This window comes from Entelurus aequoreus, linkage group LG11, assembly GCF_033978785.1.
Source record: "Entelurus aequoreus isolate RoL-2023_Sb linkage group LG11, RoL_Eaeq_v1.1, whole genome shotgun sequence".
NCBI lineage: Eukaryota > Metazoa > Chordata > Actinopteri > Syngnathiformes > Syngnathidae > Entelurus > Entelurus aequoreus.
The window spans coordinates 72,646,017-72,672,477 of NC_084741.1; the positions used below are offsets into that span (position 1 = coordinate 72,646,017).

A 26,461-nucleotide genomic window follows, 5' to 3' on the forward strand; every position below is an offset into this window, starting at 1 on the left:
AACTGATAAATATATTTGTAAAATTAGTACTAAAAATGACTGACGTGTGTAGTGTTTTTCCCCACAATACTTAGCTGTAAAACAGTATTTTGTTTGCACTTTAAAAAAAAATACTCAAATCAAATTGATAATAATAATTAAAAAACATATCCATATATAACACTACAACCAATGTTTTTTTAAATTGTTTTTATTTTGCCCTGTTCCCCCTTAACATTAGAAAACGTAACATATACGACATGTATTGATCGTAGCAAATAACTGATGAATGTATTTCTAAAATTAGTACTAAAAATGACTGACGTGTGTAGTGTTCCCCCCCCAATACTTAGCTGAAAAACAGTATTTTGTTTGCACTTTAAAAAAATACTCAAATCAAAATAATAATAATAATTAAAAAAACATATCCATATATTGGACTAGTGTAGGGGTTCTTAAAATTGTTTCACAAAGTACCACCTTAGAAAAAACCACCATAATAACCAATACTAAAATACAATAGCATAGTAGGCTTAAATATTCATTAAAAACAAGGCAGAGGATCAATTTAACATGTATATTCCATATTAACATTAGAAAACGTAACATAAACGACATGTATTGATGTTAGCAAAGAACTAATACATACATTTCTAAAATGAGTACTAAAAATGACTGCCGTGTGTAGTGTTCTGAATTGTGACTTGCTGTGATTCTCCTACCCCGACTAAATTATTATCATTAGCTCAATGTGGAGCTGCTGGAAAAAGCCGGGATAAGAATGGGAAATCAAACTGCCATTTTATGTTTCTGACACGTTTGACAGGAAATGAAAGTGTTGCATGAGCAGTGCCTTTACAGCTGAATTAAAGCCAAATAAATTGAAATGCTGTCATAATATTTGACTTGACTTTTTAATGAAACTTTCAAGGCGTCTTAATGTTTAGTTTCGAGCCTTTGCTTTTTCAAATGTGTTAAAAATCAGAGACAGGGTCAAAACAATCCTGCTAATAGTAGTCTGCTTTTGATGTAGGCCGACTTGAAGTCACTTGAGCCGGGGCTGGAGTGTTGTCATAGGTCTTTTTGTCCGAGGCTTAGCCATTGTTTTGGTAAAGTACAGTATTCAAAGCACGGCCAGGTGAACAAAAGCAAGCCACTAAAGCTAACTATTCAAAGCAAATCCTCCGAGTACTACAGTTGAGAGGGAACAGCTGAAATGAGCTTGGTTTGAATGTAAGCTGGCAGTTCAGGTGGAGTGTTGTCATTTATCCATTTGCTTTCGCGACCTGTTTATAGTTTGTTTCAAATTAAGGTCATTTAATTCACCATTTATTTGACTACTTTTTTTTTTCCCTTTTTGAGTTTTACTGTTTTAGTGAAAATATTCCATGGAGAGCAGTGTTAATTTTTAATGCAGTTTTAGTCATAAGTCATAGTCTTTTGACGAAAATGTAATTTAGTTTTACAAAACCCAAAACTACAGATGTCCGATAATTAGAGATGTCCGATAATATCGGCCTGAAAATAAAAATAATGCACTTTGTGACTTCAATAATAAATATGGCAGTGCCATGTTGGCACTTTTTTCCATAACTTGAGTTGATTTATTTTGGAAAACCTTGTTACATTGTTGAATGCATCCAGCGGGGCATCGCAACAAAATTAGGCATAATAATGTGTTCATTCCACGACTGTATATATCGGTATCGGTTGATATCGGAATCGGTAATTAAGAGTTGGACAATATCGGAATATCGGATATCAGCAAAAAAGCCATTATCGGTAGGGATGTCCGATAATGGATTTTTGCCGATATCCGATATTCCGATATTGTCCATTTCTTAATTACCGATACCGATATCAACCGATACCGATATATACAGTCGTGGATTTAACACATTATTATGCCTAATTTGGACAACCAGGTATGGTGAAGATAAGGTCCTTTTTAAAAAAATTAATAAAAAAAGATGAATAAATTAAAAACATTTTCTTGAATAAAAAAGAAAGTAAAACAATATAAAAACAGTTACATAGAAACTAGTAATTAATGAAAATGAGTAAAATTAACTGTTAAAGGTTAGTACTATTGGTGGAGCAGCAGCACGCACAATCATGTGTGCTTACGGACTGTATCCCTTGCAGACTGTATTGATATATATTGATATATAATGTAGGAAGCAGAATATTAATAACAGAAAGAAACAACCCTTTTGTGTGAATGAGTGTAAATGGGGGAGGGAGGTTTTTTGGGTTGGTGCACTAATTGTAAGTGTATCTTGTGTTTTTTATGTGGATTTAATATCAATCAATCATCAATGTTTATTTATATAGCCCTAAATCACAAGTGTCTCAAAGGGCTGTACAAGCCACAACGACATCCTAAAAAATAAATAAAAAATAAAATTAATGCATCCAGCGGGGCATCGCAACAAAATTAGGCATAATAATGTGTTAATTCCACGACTGTATATATCGGTATCGGTTGATATCGGAATCGGTAATTAAGAGTTGGACAATATCGGAATACCGGATATCAGCAAAAAAGCCATTATCGGTAGGGATGTCCGATAATGGCTTTTTGCCGATATCCGATATTCCGATATTGTCCATTTCTTAATTACGATACCGATATCAACCGATACCGATATACACTACTGTTCAAAAGTTTGGGGTCACCCAAACAATTTTGTGGAATAGCCTTCATTTCTAAGAACAAGAATAGACTGTGGAGTTTCAGATGAAAGTTCTCTTTTTCTGGCCATTTTGAGCGTTTAATTGACCCCACAAATGTGATGCTCCAGAAACTCAATCTGCTCAAAGGAAGGTCAGTTTTGTAGCTTCTGTAACGAGCTTAAGTGTTTTCAGATGTGTGAACATGATTGCACAAGGGTTTTCTAATCATCAATTAGCCTTCTGAGCCAATGAGCAACCACGTTGTACCATTAGAACACTGGAGTGATAGTTGCTGGAAATGGGCCTCTATACACCTATGTAGATATTGCACAAAAAGCAGACATTTGCAGCTAAAATAGTCATTTACCACATTAGCAATGTATAGAGTGTATTTCTTTCAAGTTAAGACTAGTTTAAAGTTATCTTCATTGAAAAGTACAGTGCTTTTCCTTCAAAAATAAGGACATTTACATGTGACCCCAAACTTTTGAACGGTAGTGTATGCAGTCGTGGAATTTACACATTATTATGCCTAATTTGGACAACCAGGTATGGTGAAGATAAGGTCCTTTTTAAAAAAAATAATAAAATAAGATGAATAAATAAACATTGATTGATTGATTGATTGATTGAAATCCAAAACAATTTCTTGAATAAAAAAGAAAGTAAAACAATATAAAAACAGTTACATAAAAACTAGTAATTAATGAAAATGAGTCAAATTAACTGTTAAAGGTTAGTACTATTAGTGGAGCAGCAGCACGCACAATCATGTGTGCTTACGGACTGTATCCCTTGCAGACTGTATTGATATATATTGATATATAATGTAGGAAGCAGAATATTAATAACAGAAAGAAACAACCCTTTTGTGTGAATGAGTGTGAATGGGGGAGGGAGGTTTTTTGGCTTGGTGCACTAATTGTAAGTGTATCTTGTGTTTTTCATGTGGATTTAATAAAAAATAAATAAAAAATAAAAAGATACCGATAATAAAAAAAACGATACCGATAATTTCCGATATTACATTTTAAAGCCTCCTCTCTGAGTGTGTCTGCGAGATGTTTGTTTGCCGAGGCGTTCCCAGATTGCAAACGAAACCACGGCACACCCACTCCAAAAGTACCTTTTGAAAATGCACGCTGTCATTACACATCTTGAAGTTGTACATAACGGTCGAAAACAAACTTCATAAACATCATAGATTTACCCGGTCACAACATTAGGTACACCTGCACACTCTTGGATCGATAAAGAGCTGGATGAACAGAAATGCTCCTTTTAGCAGCATTTTTGTCACACTTCAAAGTTTAAAGTGCATGCCAGGATTGGTGGTTATTTACAGCTAGAATTCACCAACTCGGGTATTTCATATATATTCCATATATATATATATATATATATATATATATATATATATATATATATATATATATATATATATATATATATATATATATATATATATATATATATATATATATATATATATATATATATATATATATATATATATATATATATATATATATATATATACATATATATATATATATATATATGTATGAAATACTTGACTTTCAGTGAATTCTAGCTATATATATATATATATATATATTTATTTATTTATTTTATTTACATAAAAGAAATACTTGAATTTCAGTGTTCCGGTGGCTATCCATTAGATGGCAGTATTGTCCTGTTCAACTTCTCCGTTCATGATGAGTATATCATTTCGGCCACCGTGTTCAATGGAGAAGTCTGTTCTACATATTTACAGGCAACATACACCTTCCCCTTCGAGCTGTCCTGGATGAACTGAAACTCTTGTTTCCATTCGTTTGAATTCGTTAGGCAAGCTGTTTATATTGTGGGAAAGCGGACGTGAGAACAGGCTGTCCCCACTCAGTCTCAGGTCCGCATTGAGCTGGAGGGGGCGTGGCCTCCAGCTCTGGCTGAATACCGGGAGTTTGTCGGGAGAAAATCTCTATACCGGGAATACCGGGATTCTCCCGCTAAAAACGGGAGGGTTGGCAAGTATGGCCATCCTAGTCGCTGCCGTTGTGTCCTTGGGCAAGACACTTTACCCACCTGCTCCCAGTACCGCCTGAGGGATCATATCATCGCTTAGTGATTTCTCCAGATTCTCTGAAACTTTGGATGATATTACGGAGCGTAGATGGTGAAATCCCTAAATTCCTTGCAATAGCTGGTTGAGAAATGTTGTTCTTAAACTGTTCAACGGTTTGCTCATGCATTTGTTGACAAAGTGGTGACCCTCGCCCGTCCTTGCGAATGACTGAGCATTTCTTGGAAGCTGCTGTTATACCCAATGGTAAATGGTAAATGGGTTATACTTGTATAGCGCTTTTCTCCCTTTAAGGTACTCAAAGCGCTTTGACACTATTTCCACATTCACACACACACACACTCACACACTGATGACCACGACCCATCAGGAGCAAGGGTGAAGGGTCTTGCCCCGTGACACAACGGACGTGACGAGGTTTGGTAGAAGGTGGGGATCGAACCAGGAACCCTCAGGTTGCTGACACGGCCACTCTCCCAACCGCGCCACGCTGTCCCCCATGTTGTTGGGAACAATATTCCCAATTAGCCTGTTCACTGCAAAAAGTCAGTGTTCAAAAACAAGAAAAAATAACACAAAAATGAGGGGTATTTTACTTGAACTAAGCAAAATGATCTGCCAATAGAAGAAGAAAATTTGACTTGTCAAGACTTTCCAAAACAAGTCAAATTAGTTAACTTCAATGAACCCCAAAATAGCTTAAAATAAGTACATTCTCACTCATAACAAGTGCACTTTTCTTGGTAGAAAAAAAGAGACCTTTTTGCTCAATATGTTGACAAATATTCTTAAATGAAGTAAATGCTAGTGCCATTATCTTGACATAATGATATGCGCTCGGCATTACATTTCTTGAAACCAGCAAACTTATACTAAAAACTAGTTTATTGTTCTTAATTTAAAGGCAACAAGGCAAGCGCTTGTTACTCTCGGGGTCTCCTAGCCGCTCAGGCTAATCATATTGTCTAAAAATGCATTTTTCCATGGATAACATGACATCATCGCACCAAGTGCGTGCTCTTTCAGTCAATTAGTGCGCATATATACAGCCCGGCCCAATTTTTTTTAATTGTAATTTTGAAGAATTCATCTGAATGTGCAAGAACTATTTCTGTTCAAAATTGTTAGAAATGTCAAATGTTTTAAATATCAACTGTCAGTTTACTGTACTGTGCCAACTGTACTACTATATGAGTACCTCTTTTCTATTGTTTCAATGAAAATTAAACAGCAAAGTCCATTTGGCTGTCATCTGTTTTAATTATGACACACAATTGTGTCAAAGTCATGATTTTTTTTTTCATGCTTAAAATAAGAAATGATGACTTTAAAAAAGTAGTTTTATACTTGTGAGTGTTGATGACACAACAGTTGATATTCTAGTTTCAAGCATGTTTTACTCAATATAGCTCATCAAATCTCAGCAACAAGCTGTAATATCTTACTGACATCATTTAGGACTAAAACCCTTAAAACAAGTAAAACACTCTAACATAAAATCTGCTTAGTGAGAAGAATGATCTTATCAGACAGAAAATAAGCAAATATCACCCTTATTTGACATATTTCATCTTACTTGGATTTCAGTTTTTGCAGTGCACCTGTAGGATGTTCCAAATAAGTGTTCGTTTCTCACCTTTCTCAGTCTTTTTTGCCACTCGTGGCAGCTTTTTGGAAAAATGTTGCAGGCATCAAATTACAAATGAGCTAATATTTGCAAAAAATAACAACGTTTTCCAGTTCGAACGTTAACTATCTTGTCTTTGCAGTCTATTCAATTGAATATAAGTTGAAAATGATTAGCATTGTATTCTGTTTTTATTTACCATTTACACAACGTGCCAACTTCACCGGTTTTTGGGTTTTGTATATCTAGGGGAGACCGGGTGCAATGGACGTCGAGTGGGTCTGACGTAATGTTGTGAAAGTCCAGTCCATAGTGGATCTAACATAATAGTGAGAGTCCAGTCCATACTGGATCTAACATAATAGTGAGAGTCCAGTCCATAGTGGATCTAACATAATAGTGAGAGTCCAGTCCATAGTGGATCTAACATAACAGTGAGAGTCCAGTCCATAGTGGATCTAACATAATAGTGAGAGTCCAGTCCATAGTGGATCTAACATAACAGTGAGAGTCCAGTCCATAGTGGATCTAACATAACAGTGAGAGTCCAGTCCATAGTGGATCTAACATAATAGTGAGAGTCCAGTCCATAGTGGATCTACCATAATAGTGAGAGTCCAGTCCATAGTGGATCTACCATAATAGTAAGAGTCCAGTCCATAGTGGATCTAACATAATAGTGAGAGTCCAGTCCATAGTGGATCCAACATAATAGTGAGAGAGTCCAGTCCATAGTGGATCTAACATAATAGTGAGAGTCCAGTCCATAGTGGATCTAACATAATAGTGAGAGTCCAGTCCATAGTGGATCCAACATAATAGTGAGAGAGTCCAGTCCATAGTGGATCTAACATAATAGTGAGAGTCCAGTCCATAGTGGATCTAACATAATAGTGAGAGTCCAGTCCATAGTGGATCTAACATAATAGTGTGAGAGTCCAGTCCATAGTGGATCTAACATAATAGTGAGAGTCCAGTCCATAGTGGATCTAACATAATAGTGAGAGTCCAGTCCATAGTGGATCTACCATAATAGTGAGAGTCCAGTCCATAGTGGATCTACCATAATAGTAAGAGTCCAGTCCATAGTGGATCCAACATAATAGTGAGAGAGTCCAGTCCATAGTGGATCTAACATAATAGTGAGAGTCCAGTCCATAGTGGATCTAACATAATAGTGTGAGTCCAGTCCATAGTGGATCTAACATAATAGTGAGAGTCCAGTCCATAGTGGATCTAACATAATAGTGAGAGTCCAGTCCATAGTGGATCCAACATAATAGTGAGAGAGTCCAGTCCATAGTGGATCCAACATAATATTGTGAGAGTCCAGTCCATAGTGGCAGGAGACCATCCCGAGCGGAGACGGGTCAGCAGCGCAGAGAAGTCCCCAACCGATGCTCAGGCGAGTGGTCCACCCCGGGTCCCAACTCTGGACAGCCAGTCAATATAAGTTGAAAAGGATTTGCAAATCATTGTATTCTGTTTTTATTTACCATTTACACAACGTGCCAACTTCACTGCTTTTGTGTATATGGCGATATAGATCCCTAATCACGTCCGATTACCTCGCTCCGGGGGAGGTCCTCCAAGCGTGTGCTTGCAAACACTGTTATTTATTTGCAAATACTTGCTGATTGGCATTTGCTTTTCCATATTCATAAATAGTCCCCCCCCCCCCCCCCCCCCCCCCCCCCCCCCCCCCCCCCCCCCCCGCCGTCACAATCACCGCCTTCAGCCGCCAGTCTTAACCGCGCACAAGTTGTTGACGACCGCTTCAGTGTGTGTGTGTGTTTGTTTGGAGAGAGACTGACAGACAAGGAGAGCAAAACGTTGTTGTGTGAAGGTGTTTTGTGTAGGTGAGCGTCCCTCAGGTGTACCAACCCCCCCCCCACACACCCCGCCAGCGAGGTCTTTATTCCGTGCAGCACAAACAGGCAAAGGTCCACAGGGGGAAAAAGCAGGAGCCGCAGTCTGTCAGTTGTGAAGGCTTACCCTCCCCCAAACACAACTATGATGCTCACACACACACACACACACACACACACACACACACACACACACACACACACACACACATGCATGCAGGCTACACATATGCTTGAAGGCATACAACACACACACACACACACGCATAGGGGCGGCCTTTTTCTCCTTCACACACTCAATTGTCCTCTATGCCCTCCTTCTGTTTATTCATGGCGACCCCGGTGCTGATACCATCTAATTCTATCTCCATTACATCAGCCAACTCCCTGTCCTCCTCACTAACCTCCTCCTGTCCCGTCCCCCTCCATCTGCCCCCTCGTGTCGCCCCAATAATAATAATAGTAATGATATCAACAATGATCATCTCGTATGAATGAGGTAAAACGCACAGAGCTCACGAGTAAACTAAGAACAATGTTGATTTGCCGCCAGCCGGAGCGAAAAGTGGCCTGTTTCACTCAGTTGCATCAGCGCTCGAGCCTGCCTCCAAATAATAAGGTGTCGGTCACGCGTTATAAACTTGCAAATTGTGACGCAACGGCTGAAAAAAAAAAAGAAAGAAGAAAAAAAAAGAAGAATATGCCCGCGAGATATGATTTAGTGCTTTCGCTGCGTCTTCTCCTCTAATTACACGGCCCCGCCTTTTCCCAGAGTCAGAGAGCGCCCCCGCCCCTCAAAAGAAATAACAACAAAAAATAAAATCCCCGTACCTATCCTGGGCAGGTGTGCTATTAAAGGCCGACTGAAATGATTTTAAAAAAAAATTTAAACGGGGATAGCAGATCCATTCTATGTGTCATACTTGATCATTTCGCGATATTGAAAGGATTTAGTAGAGAACATCGACGATAAAGTTCGCAACTTTTGCTCACTGATAAAAAAAAAGCCTTGCCTGTAGCGGAAGTAGCGTGACGTCACAGGAGCTAGTATTCCTCACAATTCCCCGTTGTTTACAATGGAGCGAGAGAGATTCGGACCGAGAAAGCGACGATTACCCCATTAATTTGAGCGAGGATGAAAGATTCGTGGATGAGGAACGTTAGAGTGAAGGACTAGAGAGGCAGTGATGGACGTATCTTTTTTCGCTCTGACCGTAACTTAGGTACAAGCTGGCTCATTGGATTCCACACTCTCTCCTTTTTTTATTGTAGATCACGGATTTGTATTTTAAACCACCTGGGATACTATATCCTCTTGAAAATGAGAGTCGAGAACGCGAAATAGACATTCAGTGCCTTTTATCTCCACGACAATACATCGGCGAAATGCTTTAGCTACGAGCTAACGTGATAGCATCGTGCTTTAACTGCATATAGAAACAAAAAAAATAAACCCCTGACTGGAAGTATAGATAGAAAATCAACAATACTATTAAACCGTGGACATGTAAATACACAGTTAATGCTTTCCAGGCTGGCGAAGGTTAACAATGCTGTGCTAACGACGCCATTGAAGCTAACTTAGCAACCGGACCGCACAGAGCTATGCTAAAAACATTAGCTCTCCACCTACGCCAGCCAGCCCTCATCTGCTCATCAACACCCGTGCTCACCTGCGTTCCAGCGATCGGCAGAAGGACGAAGGACTTCACCCGACGCGTTTGGCGGCCCGGAGACGTAGGAAGTCAAGGTGAGGTCGGCGGCTAGCGCGGCTAGCGCTCCAACAAAGCCCTCCTGGTTGTGTTGCTGTAGTCCGCTGCTAATACACTGATCCCACCTACAACTGTCTTCTTTGCAGCCTTCATTGTTCATTAAACAAATTGCAAAAGATGTCCAGAATACTGTGGAATTATGAAATGAAAACAGAGCTTTTTGTATAGGATTCTACGGGGTACCATAACTTCCGTTACTCTGACTTCGTCACGCGCATACGTCATCATACCGCGACGTTTCAGCCGGATATTTACCGGGAAATTTTAAATGTCACTTTATAAGTTAACCCGGCCGTATTGGCATGTGTTGCAATGTTAATATTTCATCATTGATATATAAACTATCAGACTGCGTGGTCGCTAGTAGTGGCTTTCAGTAGGCCTTTAATCATTCATACAGATTTGATTTGTCCGAGGCGCTTTTTTATTTATTTTTTTTGTCCTGTCCACACTGCAAAAACTGAAATCTAAGTAAGATGAAATATCTCAAATAAGGGTGATATTTGCCTATTTTCTGTCTGATAAGATAATTCTTCTCACTAAGCAGATTTTATGTTAGAGTGTTTTACTTGTTTTAAGGGGTTTGGTCCTAAATGATCTCAGTAAGATATTACAGCTTGTTGCTGAGATTTGATGAGCTACCGTATTTTTCGGAGTATAAGTCGCTCCGGAGTATAAGTCGCACTGGCCGAAAATGCATAATAAAGAAGGAAAAAAACATGTATAAGTCGCACTGGAGTATAAGTCGCATTTTTGGGGGAAATTTTTTTGATAAAACCCAACACCAAGAATAGACATTTGAAAGGCAATTTAAAATACAAACCCTGTTTCCATATGAGTTGGGAAATTGTGTTGGATGTAAATATAAACGGAATACAATGATTTGCGAATCATTTTCAACCCATATTCAGTTGAATATGCTACAAAGACAACATACACTACCGTTCAAAAGTTTGGGGTCACCCAAACAATTTAGTGGAATAGCCTTCATTTCTAAGAACAAGAATAGACTGTCGAGTTTCAGATGAGAGTTCTCTTTTTCTGGCCATTTTGAGCGTTTAATTGACCCCACAAATGTGATGCTCCAGAAACTCAATCTGCTCAAAGGAAGGTCAGTTTTGTAGCTTCTGTAACGAGCTAAAGTGTTTTCAGATGTGTGAACATGATTGCACAAGGGTTTTCTAATCATCAATTAGCCTTCTGAGCCAATGAGCAAACACATTGTACCATTAGAACACTGGAGTGATAGTTGCTGGAAATGGGCCTCTATACACCTATGTAGATATTGCACCAAAAAGCAGACATTTGCAGCTAGAATAGTCATTTAGCACATTAGCAATGTATAGAGTGTATTTCTGTAAAGTTAAGACTAGTTTAAAGTTATCTTCATTGAAAAGTACAGTGCTTTTCCTTCAAAAATAAGGACATTTACATGTGACCCCAAACTTTTGAACGGTAGTGTATTTGATGTACAAACTGATAAACATTTTTTGTTTTGCAAATAATCATTAACTTTAGAATTTGATGCCAGCAACACGTGACAAAGAAGTTGGGAAAGGGCATGTTCACCACTGTGTTACATGGCCTTTCCTTTTAACAACACTCAGTAAATGTTTGGGAAGTGAGGAGACACATTTTTGAAGTGGAATTCTTTCCCATTCTTGCTTGATGTAAATAAAGAATAGTGAACAACAGGCTGAATAAGTGTACGTTATATGAGGCATGAATAACCAACTGGTATGTTAACGTAACATATTATGGTAAGAGTCATTCAAATAACTATAACATATAGAACATGCTATACGTTTACCAAACAATCTGTCACTCCTAATCGCTAAATCCCATGAAATCTTATACGTCTAGTCTCTTACGTGAATGACATCAATAATATTATTGGATATTTTACGCTAATGTGTTCATCATTTCACACATAAGTCGCTCCTGAGTATAAGTCGCACCCCCGGCCAAACTATGAAAAAAACTGCAACTTATAGTCCGAAAAATACGGTATATTGAGTAAAACATGCTTGAAACTAGAATATCAAGTGTTGCAAAGCTGTCATCAACACTCACAAGTATAAAACTACTTTTTTAAAGTAACAATTTTTTACTTCAAGCATGAAAAAAAAAATCATGATGCCGAGTGCATATCATTATGTCAAGATAATGGCACTAGCATTGACTTCATTTAAGAATATTTTTCAACATATTGAGCAAAAAGGTCTCTTTTTTTTCTACCTAGAAAAGTGCACTTTACAATATTAGTGAGAATATACTTATTTGAAGGTATTTTTGGGTTCATTGAGGTTAGCTAATTTGACTTGTTTTGGAAAGTCTTGACAAGCCAAATTTTCTTGTTCTACTGGCAGATAATTTTGCTTAGTTCAAATAAAATACCCCTCATTTTTGTATTCTTTTTTCTTGTTTTTGAACACTGACTTTTTGCAATGTAGCTTCTCAGGCAAATCATATAGCAGATGTAGATGCCCATATCGGCTGTTCATATTTACTTCGCAAAAGAGAAGTGTAGGATACTTCTCTTGTTGCCTAATTTTTATTTGACTTTATTATAAATGTATTTATATTATCATTTGGTGCAGCCGGGCCGGAGCAGGAGGGGATATAAAGAGGAAAAAAAGGAAGGCAGAGGGGGAAATTGTGGGGACAAGAGGGGGATTAGACAGAGAGACAAAAACAACAACAGCAAACACAACAACAACAACAACAACAACAATAGAGCAACATCAGCAAATAGGATATATACAAATATGATGGTGAAAGTGATAGCAAAGAAGCAGTTAGTGAAATAAAAAATAATACAGAAATGACAATGAGCATTATTACACTACAGCAATACAAATACCAATAGAAATAGTGCTATTGATAATGAACAATAACAATAATTTACCTCCATTATCAATAATACAGTTGTTCAAATGCAGCAATACATATACGTAATGATAACTAGAGATACAAAAACTATGCAGAAAGATGGAGAGGAAGAAAGAGAAGCAACCTATATTAACCTTATAGATTGTTATGGTAACAATAGGTTAAGCTTTCACTGCAAAAAGTGAAATCTAAGTAAGATGAAATATCTCAAATAAGGGTGATATTTACTTATTTTCCGTCTGATAAGATCATTCTTCTCCCTAAGCAGATTTTATGTTAGAGTGTTTTACTTGTTTTAAGTGTTTTGGTCCTAAATGATGTCAGTAAGATATTACAGCTTGTTGCTGAGATTTGATGAGCTATATTGAGTAAAACATGCTTGAAACTAGAATATCAACTGTTGTGTCATCAACACTCACAAGTAGGGATGTCCGATACTATCGGACATCCCTACTATATTATCGGCCGATAAATGTGTTAAAATGTAATATCGGAAATTATCGGTATCGTTTTTTTTTATTATCTGTATCGTTTTTTTAATTTTTTTTTAAATTTTTTTATTAAATCAATATAAAAAACACAAGATACACTTACAATTAGTGCACCAACCCAAAAAACCTCCCTCCCCCCATTTCTTTCTGTTATCAATATTCTGCTTCCTACATTATATATCAATATATATCAATACAGTCTGCAAGGGATACAGTCCGTAAGCACACATGATTGTGCGTGCTGCTGCTCCACTAATAGTACTAACCTTTAACACTTCATTTTACTCATTTTCATTAATTACTAGTTTCTATGTAACTGTTTTTATATTGTTTTACTTTCTTTTTTATTCAAGAAAATGTTTTTAATTTAGTTATCTTATTTTATTATTTTTTTTAAAAAAGTACCTTATCTTCACCATACCTGGTTGTCCAAATTAGACATAATAATGTGTTAATTCCATGACTGTATATATCGGTTGACATCGGTATCGGTTGATATCGGTATCGGTAACTAAAGAGTTGGACAATATCGGAATATCGGATATCGGCAAAAAGCCATTATCGCACATCCCTACTCACAAGTATAAAACTACTTTTTTAAAGTAATCATTTCTTATTTCAAGCATGTAAAAAAAAAAAATCATGACTTTGACACAATTGTGTGTCATAATTAAAACAGATGACAGCCAAATGGACTTTGCTGTTTTATTTTCAATGAAACAATAGAAAACACACACTCAGGTAGTAGTACACTTGTTATTAGTGAGAATATACTTATTTGAAGGCATTTAGGGGTTCATTGAGGTTAGCTAATTTGACTTGTTTTGGAAAGTCTTGACAAGCCAAATTTTCTTGTTCTATTGGCAGATAATTTTGCTTCGTTCAAATAAAATACCCCTCATTTTTGCATTTTTTTCTTCTTGTTTTTGAACACTGACTTTTTGCAGTGTTGTCAGTGTGCCGTGTGTTACCCAGTCCGAGCCGCTTTTTAGCGTCCCTGTTTAGTAGGATGCAGGTGTCATCCTCAAACAATTGCCATGGGTCCTCTGTGGCGTTTCATCCCCACTTTCTCTTATCATCATTCCCCGTCTCTGTTCCTGCTTCTCGGGTCAAGTGCTTCTCTTGTGCTTTTTTTTTAAAATTTTGCGTTTGACTTAATCACACCCCAGGATCGTCTCTACTGGTGAGCAATAATAACACTTAACTGTTTTAATGACTTTATACACATTGGGAGGTGTTTGCACGGCTTCCTGCTGCACAAATTCTAGCATTTGCACTGTTAGGAATATTTTGTACATGTCGTATTTGCTGATGTTGCTCTATTGTAGTTGTTGTTGTTGTTGTGTTTGCTGTTGTTGTTTTTGTCTCTCTATCTAATCCCCATCTTGTCCCCACAATTTCCCCCTCTGTCTTCCTTTTTCTCCTCTTTCTATCCCCTCCTGCTCCGGCCCGGCTGCACCAAATGATAATATAAATACATTTAATAAAGTCAAATACAAGTAAGGCAACAAGAGAAGTATCCTACACTTCTCTTTTGTAAAGTAAATCTGAACAGCCGATATGGGCATCTACATCAACTATATGATTTGCCTAAAATGTTGGACAGGACTAAAAAAAAAAAATAAAAAAAAATAAAAAGGAATATTTTGTCATGTGTGACCACTTTTAAGGTCAAATAGAATATCTCTAACTTGTTGACTTTCTAAGCTACCGTATGTTTCGGACTGCATGGCGCACTTAAAATCCTTTATTTTCCTCAAAAATTGACAGTGCGCCTTATAACCCGGTTTTACTGGTACCAAAATGTATTTTGATACTTTTCGGTACTTTTCGATACTAAATAAAGGGCACCACAAAATAAAAAATGGCATCATTGGCTTTACTTTAACAAAAAATAATTGATGTAATCATAGTAGTATCGACTAGATACGCTCCTGTGTACTTGGTATCATTACAGGTGACAGCACCTGTAAGCAGTAAGTCCCAAAAATGTCAGTAAGCTCCTTCTTTTTCTCTATCCTCGTTCATCCACCGCTCTTTGATCTAATCACACCCCAGGATCGTCCCTACTGGTGAGCAATAATAACACTTAACTGTTTTAATGACTTTATACACATTGGGACGACTTCCTGTTAGGAATATTTTGTCATGCGTGAGCACTTCTAAGGTCAAATAGAATAGCTCTAACTTGTTGGCTTTCTAAGCTACCGTATTTTTACACTTAAAATCCTTTATTTTCCTCAAAAATTGATAGTGCGCCTTATAACCCGGTGCGCCTAATGTGCGTATTAGTGTTGTCCCCATACCAATATTTTGGTACCGGTACCAAAATGTATTTTGATACTTTTCGGTAATTTTCGATACTTTTCTAAATAAAGGGCACCACAAAAAAATTAATTATTGGCTTTATTTTAACCAAAAATACTGATGTAATCACAGTAGTAGCGACTAGATACGCTCCTGTACTTGGTATCATTACAGTGGATGTCAGGTGTAGACCCACCAATGGCGTTTGTTTACATTGTGACGGCGGTGAGCTACTGTATCCTCCTACGGTGTGTAGTGAAGCATGTTTAGCTATTCCTCGTCCTGCAGGGATGATATGTTAGCACTTCTAAAGTCAAATAGAATAGCTAACTTGTTGGCTTTCTAAGCTACCGTATTTTTCGGACTGCATGGCGCACTTAAAATCATTTATTTTCCTCAAAAAATTGACAGTGCGCCTTATAACCCGGTGCGCCTAATGTGCGTATTCGTGTTGTCCCGATACCAATATTGTGGTACTGGTACCAAAAAGTACTCCGATATCTTTTGGTACTTTTTGATACTTTTCTAAATAAAGGGGACCACAAAAAATTGCATTATTGGCTTTATTTGAAAAAAAATCTTACGGTACATTAAACATATGTTTCTTAGTGCAATTTTGTCCTTAAATAAAATAGTGAACATACTAGACAACTTGTCTTTTAGTAGTAAGCAAACAAAGGCTCCTAATTTAGCTGCTGACATATGCAGTAACATATTGTGTCATTTATCATTCTATTATTTTGTCAAAATTATTAAGGACAAGTGGTAGAAAATGAATGATTAATCTACTTGTTCATTTACTGTTAATATCTGCTTACTTTCTCTTTCAACATGTTCTATCTACACTTCTGTTCAAATGTAATAATCACTTATTCTTCTGTTGTTTGGATACTTTACATTAGTTTTGGATGATACCACACATTTGGGTATCAGGATCATACATTGGTCATATTCAAATTCCTCATGTGTCCAGGGACATATTTTCTGAGTTTATAAACATAGTTAATTGTTTTTACAACAAAAAAAGATGTTGGGGTGCCAAACAATATGGATGTAATCATAGTATTATCAACTAGATACGCTCCTGTACTTGGTATCATTACAGTGGATGTCAGGTGTAGATCCACCAATGGCGTTAGTTTATATTGTGACGCCGGCGAGCTACGGCGTGTAGTGAAGCATGTTTAGCTATTCCTCGTCCTGCAGGGATGATATGTTAGCACTTCTAGGGTCGAATAGAATAGCTCTAACTTGTTGGCTTTTCTAAGCTACCGTAATTTTCGGACTGCATGGCGCACTTAAAATCCTTTCATTTCCTGAAAAATTGACCTTATAACCCGGTGCGCCTAATGTATGTATTAACTAACTAAGTCGGCAACCGGGCATGACATCACACGCAACTCATTTACCGTTAGATTTTACGTGAATCGATAGGAACCTGGTATGAACCCAGTAGGACCGGCAGAATTCGGTCAGAGCTAAAAATGTATGGGATTCAATAGCCATCCCTACGGAATTATGACATCACACCAATAAATCCGATAACATGTCAAATAAAAACAAACACACAAAAAAACAACCTCCAATTAGCTGAGATGATCAATATTGAGCTGTGGGTGAATTAGGGTGAATTGAGGAGGAGGAGGAGGAGGAGGAGGTCGTAAACTTTCCCTGATCTCCCCAGAGATTATAGTGTAGAGCAGTGGTCACCAACGCGGTGCCCGCGGGCACCAGGTAGCCCGTAAGGACCAGATGAGTAGCCCGCTGGCCTGTTCTAAAAATAGCTCAAATAGCAGCACTTACCAGTGAGCTGCCTCTATTTTTTAAATTGTATTTATTTACTAGCAATCTGGTCTCGCTTTGCCCGACATTTTTAATTCTAAGAGAGACAAAACTCAAATAGAATTTGAAAATCCAAGAAAATATTTTAAAGACTTGGTCTTCACTTGTTTAAATAAATTCATTAATTGTTTTACTTTGCTTCTTATAACTTTCAGAAAGACAAATTTAGAGAATAAATACAACCTTAAAAATGATTTTAGGATTTTTAAACACATATACCTTTTTACCTTTTAAATTCCTTCCTCTTCTTTCCTGACAATTTAAATCAATGTTCAAGTAAATGTATTTTTTTATTGTAAAGAATAATAAATAGATTGTAATTTAATTCTTCATTTTAGCTTCTGTTTTTTCGACGAAGAATATTTGTGAAATATTTCTTCAAACTTATTATTATCAAAAAAATTATTCTGGCAAATCTAGAAAATCTGTCGAATCAAATTTAAATCTTATTTCAAAGTTTTTTGAATTTATTTTAAAATTTTTGTTCTGGAAAATCTACAAGAAATAATGACTTGTCTTTGTTAGAAATATAGCTTGGTCCAATTTGTTATATATTCTAACAAAGTGTAGATTGGATTTTAACCTATTTAAAACATGTCATCAAAATTCTAAAATTAATCTTAATCAGGAAAAATTACTAATGATGTTCCATAAATTATTTTTTTAAGTTTTTGTCTTCTTTTTTTCGGTTGAATTTAGAATTTTAAAGATTCGAAATTGAAGATAAACTATGTTTCAAAATTTAATTGTCGTTTTGTGTTTTCTCCTCTTTTAAACCGTTCAATTAAGTGTAAATATCATTAATTATTAATAATAACATAGAGTTAAAGGTAAATTGAGCAAATTGGCTATTTCTGGCAATTTATTTAAGTGTGTATCAAACTGGTAGCCCTTCGCATTAATCACTACCCAAGAAGTAGCTCTTGCTTTCAAAAAGGTTGGTGACCCCTGGTGTAGAGAAACATGGCATCAATCATGAAGGTCGTCTGTAGTCCTTAAGGAGACATCCTGCGTGCTACCTGCAACGAATGCTCAGCAGAAACTCAGCGAGGAGGAAAGAGAACGTTTGACTTCGACACATTCACCAGAACACCAGCGTTGCCATCAAGGTGCTCAAAAGCCCATTAACAGACTTGCACCGCTAAAGACGAGGCCCAGTGCCAGCCGCGAAGAAAGGTCCGGGGTCGTTCCCACTGCCGCTGCGTCCTAAAAGTGCAAAAAATTCCCGGCAAAGATGACCCTAGGGCAGGGGTCGGCAACTCAAAATGTTGAAAGAGCCATATTGGACCAAAAACACAAAAAACAAATCTGTCTGGAGCCGCAAAAAATGTAAAGCCTTATGTAAGTGTTTTAATGAAGGCAACACATTAGGGGTGTGGGAAAAAATCGATTCAAATTCGAATCGCGATTCTCACGTTGTGCGATTCAAAATCGATTCTCATTTTAAAAAAATCGTTTTGTTTTTTTTTAAATTTTATTTTATTTTATTTTATTATTATTTTTAATTGTAATTTTTTTCATTTCTTTATTTATTTATTTTTTTAAATTTATTTTTTATTTTTATTTTTATTTTTTTATTATTATTTTATTTTTTTTAATTAATCAATCCAACAAAACAATACACTTATTTTATATTTTCACAAAGATAAAATGAGTCATATTTTTGGGTCATTTAATAGTTAAAACAAATTTACATTATTGCAATCAGTTGATAAAACATTGTCCTTTACTATTATGAAAGCTTTTTACAAAAATCTACTACTCAGCTTGCATGTCAGCAGACTGGGGTAGATCCTGCTGAATTCCTTTGTATTGAATGAATAGAGAATCCGTTTGAATCGAATTCGAATCGCGATTCTCACTTTGTGCGATTCAGAATCGATTCTCATTTTTAAAAAGTCGTTTTGTTTTTTTTAAATTTTATTTTATTTTATTTTATTATTATTTTTAATTGTAATTTTATTTATTTATTTATTTATTTATTTATTTGTTTATTTATTTATTTATTTATTTATTTTTTAAAATTTATTTTTTATTTTAATTTTAATTTTTTAATTTTAATTTTATTTTTTTTAATTAATCAATCCAACAAAACAATACACTTATTTTATATTTTCAAAAAGATAAAATGAGTCATATTTTTGGGTCATTTAATAGTTAAAACAAATGTACATTATTGCAATCAGTTGATAAAACATTGTCCTTTACAATTATGAAAGCTTTTTACAAAAATCTACTACTCTGCTTGCATGTCAGCAGACTGGGGTAGATCCTGCTGAATTCCTTTGTATTGAATGAATAGAGAATCCTTTTGAATCGAATTCGAATCGCGATTCTCACTTTGTGCGATTCAGAATCGATTCTCATTTTTAAAAAATCGTTTTGTTTTTTTAAAATTTTATTTTATTTTATTTTATTATTATTTTTAATTGTAATTTTATTTATTTATTTATTTATTTATTTATTTATTTATTTATTTATTTATTTATTTTTTTTAATTTATTTTTTATTTTAATTTTAATTTTTTAATTTAAATTTTATTTTTTTTAATTAATCAATCCAACAAAACAATACACTTATTTTATATTTTCACAAAGATAAAATGAGTCATATTTTTGGGTCATTTAATAGTTAAAACAAATGTACATTATTTCAATCAGTTGATAAAACATTGTCCTTTACAATTATGAAAGCTTTTTACAAAAATCTACTACTCAGCTTGCAAGTCAGCAGACTGGGGTAGATCCTGCTGAAATCCTTTGTATTGAATGAATAGAGAATCCTTTTGAATCGAATTCGAATCGCGATTCTCACTTTGTGCGATTCAGAATCGATTCTCATTTTTAAAAAAATCGTTTTTTTAATTATTTTTTTTTTCGATTATTTTATAATTTTTTTAATAATTATTTTTAATATTTTTTGAATTTTTTATTTATTTATTTTTTGATTGTATTTTTTATTTATTTAAATTTTTGTTAATTAAAAAAAAAAAAAAAAAATAGAATTTTTTTGAAATACATTTTTTTTTTTTTTTAAATGTTTTAATTAATAAATCCAACAAAACAATACACAGCAATACCATAACAATGCAATCCAAATCCAAAATCAAACCCGACCCAGCAACACTCAGAACTGCAATAAACAGAGCAATTGAGAGGAGACACAAACACCACACAGAACAAACCAAAAGTAGTGAAACAAAAATGAATATTATCAACAACAGTATCAATATTAGTTACAATTTCAACATAGCAGTGATTAAAAATCCCTCATTGACATTATCATTAGACATTTATAAAAAAAAATAAAAAAAGAACAATAGTGTGACAGTGGCTTACACTTGCATCACATCTCATAAGCTTGACAACACACTGTGTCCAATATTTTCACAAAGATAAAATAAGTCATATTTTTAGTTCATTTAATAGTTAAAATAAATGTACATTATTGCAATCAGTTGATAATAAATGATAAATGGGTTATACTCGTATAGCGCTTTTCTACCTTCAAAGTACTCAAAGCGCTTTGACACTATTTCCACATTCACCCATTCACACACACATTCACACACTGATGGAGGGAGCTGCCATGCAAGGCGCTAACCAGCACCCATCAGAGGCAAAGGGTGAAGTGTCTTGCCCAAGGACACAACGGACGTGACTAGGAAGGTAGAAGGTGGGGATTGAACCCCAGTAACCAGCAACACTCCGATTGCTGGCACAGCCCCTCTACCAACTTCGCCACGCCGATAAAACATTGTCCTTACAATTATAAAAGCTTTTTACAAAAATCTACTACTCTGCTTGCAAGTCAGCAGACTGGGGTAGATCCTGCTGAAATCTATGTATTCCATGAATAGAGAATCCTTTTGAATAGGGAAAAAAACGTTTTTGAATCGAGAATCGTGTTGAATTGAAAAAAATCGTGACCCCAAGAATCTACACTACCGTTCAAAAGTTTGGGGTCACATGGAAATGTCCTTATTTTTGAAGGAAAAGCACTGTACTTTTCAATGAAGATAACTTTAAACTAGTCTTAACTTTACAGAAATACACTCTATACATTGCTAATGTGCTAAATGACTATTCTAGCTGCAAATGTCTGCTTTTTGGTGCAATATCTACATAGGTGTATAGAGGCCCATTTCCAGCAACTATCACTCCAGTGTTCTAATGGTACAATGTGTTTGCTCATTGGCTCAGAAGGCTAATTGATGATTAGAAAACCCTTGTGCAATCATGTTCACACATCTGAAAACACTTTAGCTCATTACAGAAGCTACAAAACTGACCTTCCTTTGAGCAGATTGAGTTTCTGGAGCATCACATTTGTGGGGTCAATTAAACGCTCCAAATGGCCAGAAAAAGAGAACTTTCATCTGAAACTCCACAGTCTATTCTTGTTCTTAGAAATGAAGGCTATTCCACTAAATTGTTTGAGTGACCCCAAACATTTGAACGGTAGTGTGTATTGAATCGAATCGTGGGACACCCAAAGATTCACAGCCCTACAACACATGATGTAAGTGTCTATATTAGCTATATTAGCCTACTAACACCAACAATACCAACACGCCGGATTGTAGTCAGCTGGAGGCGTGTCTTAATGAAATCAAACAATGGATGTCCGCTAACTTTTTGCAACTCAACGCTAAGAAAACGGAAATGCTGATTATCGGTCCTGCTAGACACCGACATCTATTTAATAATACCACCTTAACATTTGACAACCAAACAATTAAACAAGGCGACTCTGTAAAGAATCTGGGTATTATCTTCGACCCAACTCTCTCGTTTGAGTCACACATTAAGAGTGTTACTAAAACGGCCTTCTTTCATCTCCGTAATATCGCTAAAATTCGTTCCATTTTGTCCACAAGCGATGCTGAGATCATTATCCATGCGTTCGTTACGTCTCGTCTCGATTACTGTAACGTATTATTTTCGGGCCTCCCTATGTCTAGCATTAAAAGATTACAGTTGGTACAAAATGCGGCTGCTAGACTTTTGACAAAAACAAGAAAGTTTGATCATATTACGCCTATACTGTATATACCTTTATATATATATACATATACATATACCTATACTGGCTCACTTGCACTGGCTTCCTGTGCACCTAAGATGCGACTTTAAGGTTTTACTACTTACGTATAAAATACTACACGGTCTAGCTCCAGCCTATCTTGCCGATTGTATTGTACCATATGTCCCGGCAAGAAATCTGCGTTCAAAGAACTCCGGCTTATTAGTGATTCCCAGAGCCCAAAAAAAGTCTGCGGGCTATAGAGCGTTTTCTATTCGGGCTCCAATATTATGGAATGCCCTCCCGGTAAAAGTTAGAGATGCTACCTCAGTAGAAGCATTTAAGTCTCATCTTAAAACTCATTTGTATACTCTAGCCTTTAAATAGACTCCCTTTTTAGACGAGTTGATCTGCCGTTTCTTTTCTTTTCTTTTCTACTCTGCTCCCAACCCGGGGTGGACCGCTAGCCTGTCCATCAGATGGGTACATCTCTACGCTGCTGACCCGTCTCCGCTTGGGATGGTTCCTGCTGGCCCCACCATGGACTGGACTTTCGCTGATGTGTTGGACTTTCACAATATTATGTCAGACCCACTCCACATCCATTGCTTTCGGTCTCCCCTAGAGGGGGGGGGTTACCCACATATGCGGTCCTCTCCAAGGTTTCTCATAGTCATTCACATTGACGTCCCACTGGGGTGAGTTTTCCTTGCCCGTATGTGGGCTCTGTACCGAGGATGTCGTTGTGGCTTGTACAGCCCTTTGAGACACTTGTGATTTAGGGCTATATAAATAAACATTGATTGATTGATTGATTGACTATCAAAATGACTATGTGTCGCAGGCTGAAGCAAATCTTTGTTGACAGAAATGTTGAAATGTTATATTTATTCTACACATTTTTACAACATTAGAAAAAGGTATAGATGTGTGTGTCCAAGTTAAAGGAATTGGCAGGCTGTTTTCTTTTTATTAGATTTATTACAATCTTTGGCAAGCTAGGTAACGTTTGCTGTGGTCTGGAACAACATGGCACACAAACAACTATCAGAAATGCAGCCAATATTACATTCAGACAATGTGTCATGAGACATGCACAACTAAATGATATACAAAGAGGATAAAAGTAAAGGATATTAAATGAGCTCAAATATACCTACAAATGAGGCATAATGATGCAATATGTACAGTACATAGAGATAGCCTAAATAGCATGTTAGCCTCAAGTAGCTTGCAGTCATGCACTGACCTAATATGCCTGATTAGCACTCAAACAGGTCAATAACATCAACAAAACTGACGCACAGTATAAAACCTTTGGTGGACAAAAGGAGACATGGAAGGAGTGGAAGATTTTACATGTAAACAAACTGTTGCGTCACAGTCCACACTACGGTGAGTTCAAGAACCGCCTAAATTAGTAGGACAAAACGATGTTCACCAAATAGTCTCATCAGTGAAGCATACACACAAACATATTAAACAGTGGTAGTTCTACCCGCACCTCCCCGTTAGCATCACAGCTAACGTTACCATGTCGCTACCTCTCTGCTCCGCGGGAGCGTGTGACGTTGTACACGTGACGTATGTAAGAAGGTGCGCTTGTTTTAAGTCTCTGTGAGAAGGAGAGACAAGAAATAGTGAGAAACTCATGTGGTGTAATGCCCGCAGCTAAAAGCAACTGCGTGACAACGTATACTGGAATATCACCATATAGTCATTTTCTATATCGCACACAGACAAACCCGCGATTTATCGAGTATATCGATATATCGCTCAGCCCTAGGACCAAGCATCTTTTCATGTTATCCTCGCCAGTTCCGGGTCCTAACTGACTGATAAAGTGTCAACTTGTCGGAATACCTACTCAGACTTCTTCTGTCCAGGTGAGAGGCATGATGACACATAATAGTGTGAGAGTCCAGTCCATAGTGGATCTAACATAATAGTGTGAGAGTCCAGTCCATAGTGGATCTAACATAATAGTGTGAGTGTCCAGTCCATAGTGGATCTAACATAATAGTGAGACTCCAGTCCATAGTGGATCTAACATAATAGTGAGAGTCCAGTCCATAGTGGATCTAACATAATAGTGTGAGTCCAGTCCATAGTGGATCTAACATAATAGTGAGAGTCCAGTCCATAGTGGATCTAACATAATAGTGTGAGAGTCCAGTCCATAGTGGATCTAACATAATAGTGAGAGTCCAGTCCATAGTGGATCTAACATAATAGTGTGAGAGTCCAGTCCATAGTGGATCTAACATAATAGTGTGAGTGTCCAGTCCATAGTGGATCTAACATAATAGTGAGACTCCAGTCCATAGTGGATCTAACATAATAGTGAGAGTCCAGTCCATAGTGGATCTAACATAATAGTGTGAGTCCAGTCCATAGTGGATCTAACATAATAGTGAGAGTCCAGTCCATAGTGGATCTAACATAATAGTGTGAGAGTCCAGTCCATAGTGGATCTAACATAATAGTGAGAGTCCAGTCCATAGTGGATCTAACATAATAGTGTGAGAGTCCAGTCCATAGTGGATCTAACATAATAGTGTGAGAGTCCAGTCCATAGTGGATCTAACATAATAGTGTGAGAGTCCAGTCCATAGTGGATCTAGCATAATAGTGAGAGTCCAGTCCATAGTGGATCTAACATAATAGTGAGAGTCCAGTCCATAGTGGATCTAACATAATAGTGAGAGTCCAGTCCATAGTAGATCTAACATAATAGTGAGAGTCCAGTCCATAGTGGATCAAACATAATAGTGAGAGTCCAGTCCATAGTGGATCTAACATAATAGTGTGAGAGTCCATTCCATAGTGGATCTAACATAATAGTGTGAGAGTCCAGTCCATAGTGGATTTAACATAATAGTGTGAGAGTCCAGTCCATAGTGCATCTAACATAATAGTGTGAGAGTCCAGTCCATAGTGGATCTAACATAATAGTGAGAGTCCAGTCCATAGTGGATCTAAGATAATACTCAGAGTCCAGTCCATAGTGGATCTAACATAATAGTGTGAGAGTCCAGTCCATAGTGGATCTAACATAATAGTGAGAGTCCAGTCCATAGTGGATCTAAGATAATACTGAGAGTCCAGTCCATAGTGGATCTAAGATAATACTCAGAGTCCAGTCCATAGTGGATCTAACATAATAGTGTGAGAGTCCAGTCCATAGTGGATCTAACATAATAGTGAGAGTCCAGTCCATAGTGGATGTAACATAATAGTGAGAGTCCAGTCCATAGTGGATCTAAGATAATACTGAGAGTCCAGTCCATAGTGGATCTAACATAATAGTGAGAGTCCAGTCCATAGTGGATGTAACATAATAGTGTGAGTCCAGTCCATAGTGGATCTAACATAATAGTGTGAGTCCAGTCCATAGTGGATCTAACATAATAGTGAGAGTCCAGTCCATAGTGGATCTAACATAATAGTGAGAGTCCAGTCCATAGTGGATCTAACATAATAGTGAGAGTCCAGTCCATAGTGGATCTAACATAATAGTGAGAGTCCTCCCTCAGTTCCACTGAGTTCTCTCATATAATTTCCCCTGTTTCTTTAATGGTCATTTGCAGTGATCCATGGCCATCATGCAGAGCAAACATTCGCACAGAAGACGTTGGCCAATCTGCCGTTGAACTCCTGGAGTGCAATGACCATCCAGTTCCTGTTGCAGACAATAACAGGAAGTGCTTAACAAGGTACCCGACAGGCACGTCCAATAGTGGAAATTCTACACAACAACAACAACAACAACGGCAACGGTTTTTGCATGAACACGGCTCATTTTAGTCTAAACTAGAATGCGCCAGGACGGAAGTGAGAGCACGCCGTTTAAATACTGCAAGCTTGTGTACAAATTGCAAGGGGGAGCTGAC

General features: G+C 36.7%; 1 protein-coding gene across 1 annotated transcript in view; it reads left to right on the forward strand.

Moving 5' to 3' along the window:
* LOC133659672 (CTP synthase 1-like) overlaps positions 1-18,753 on the forward strand; it is a 38,330-nt gene extending 19,577 nt beyond the window's left edge. Inside the window, exon 10 of the mRNA XM_062062254.1 lies at positions 18,525-18,753. Within this exon, the coding sequence (XP_061918238.1) occupies positions 18,525-18,753 (229 nt within the window). The remainder of the gene's footprint in view (positions 1-18,524) is intronic.
* Positions 18,754-26,461: the final 7,708 nt, after the last annotated feature.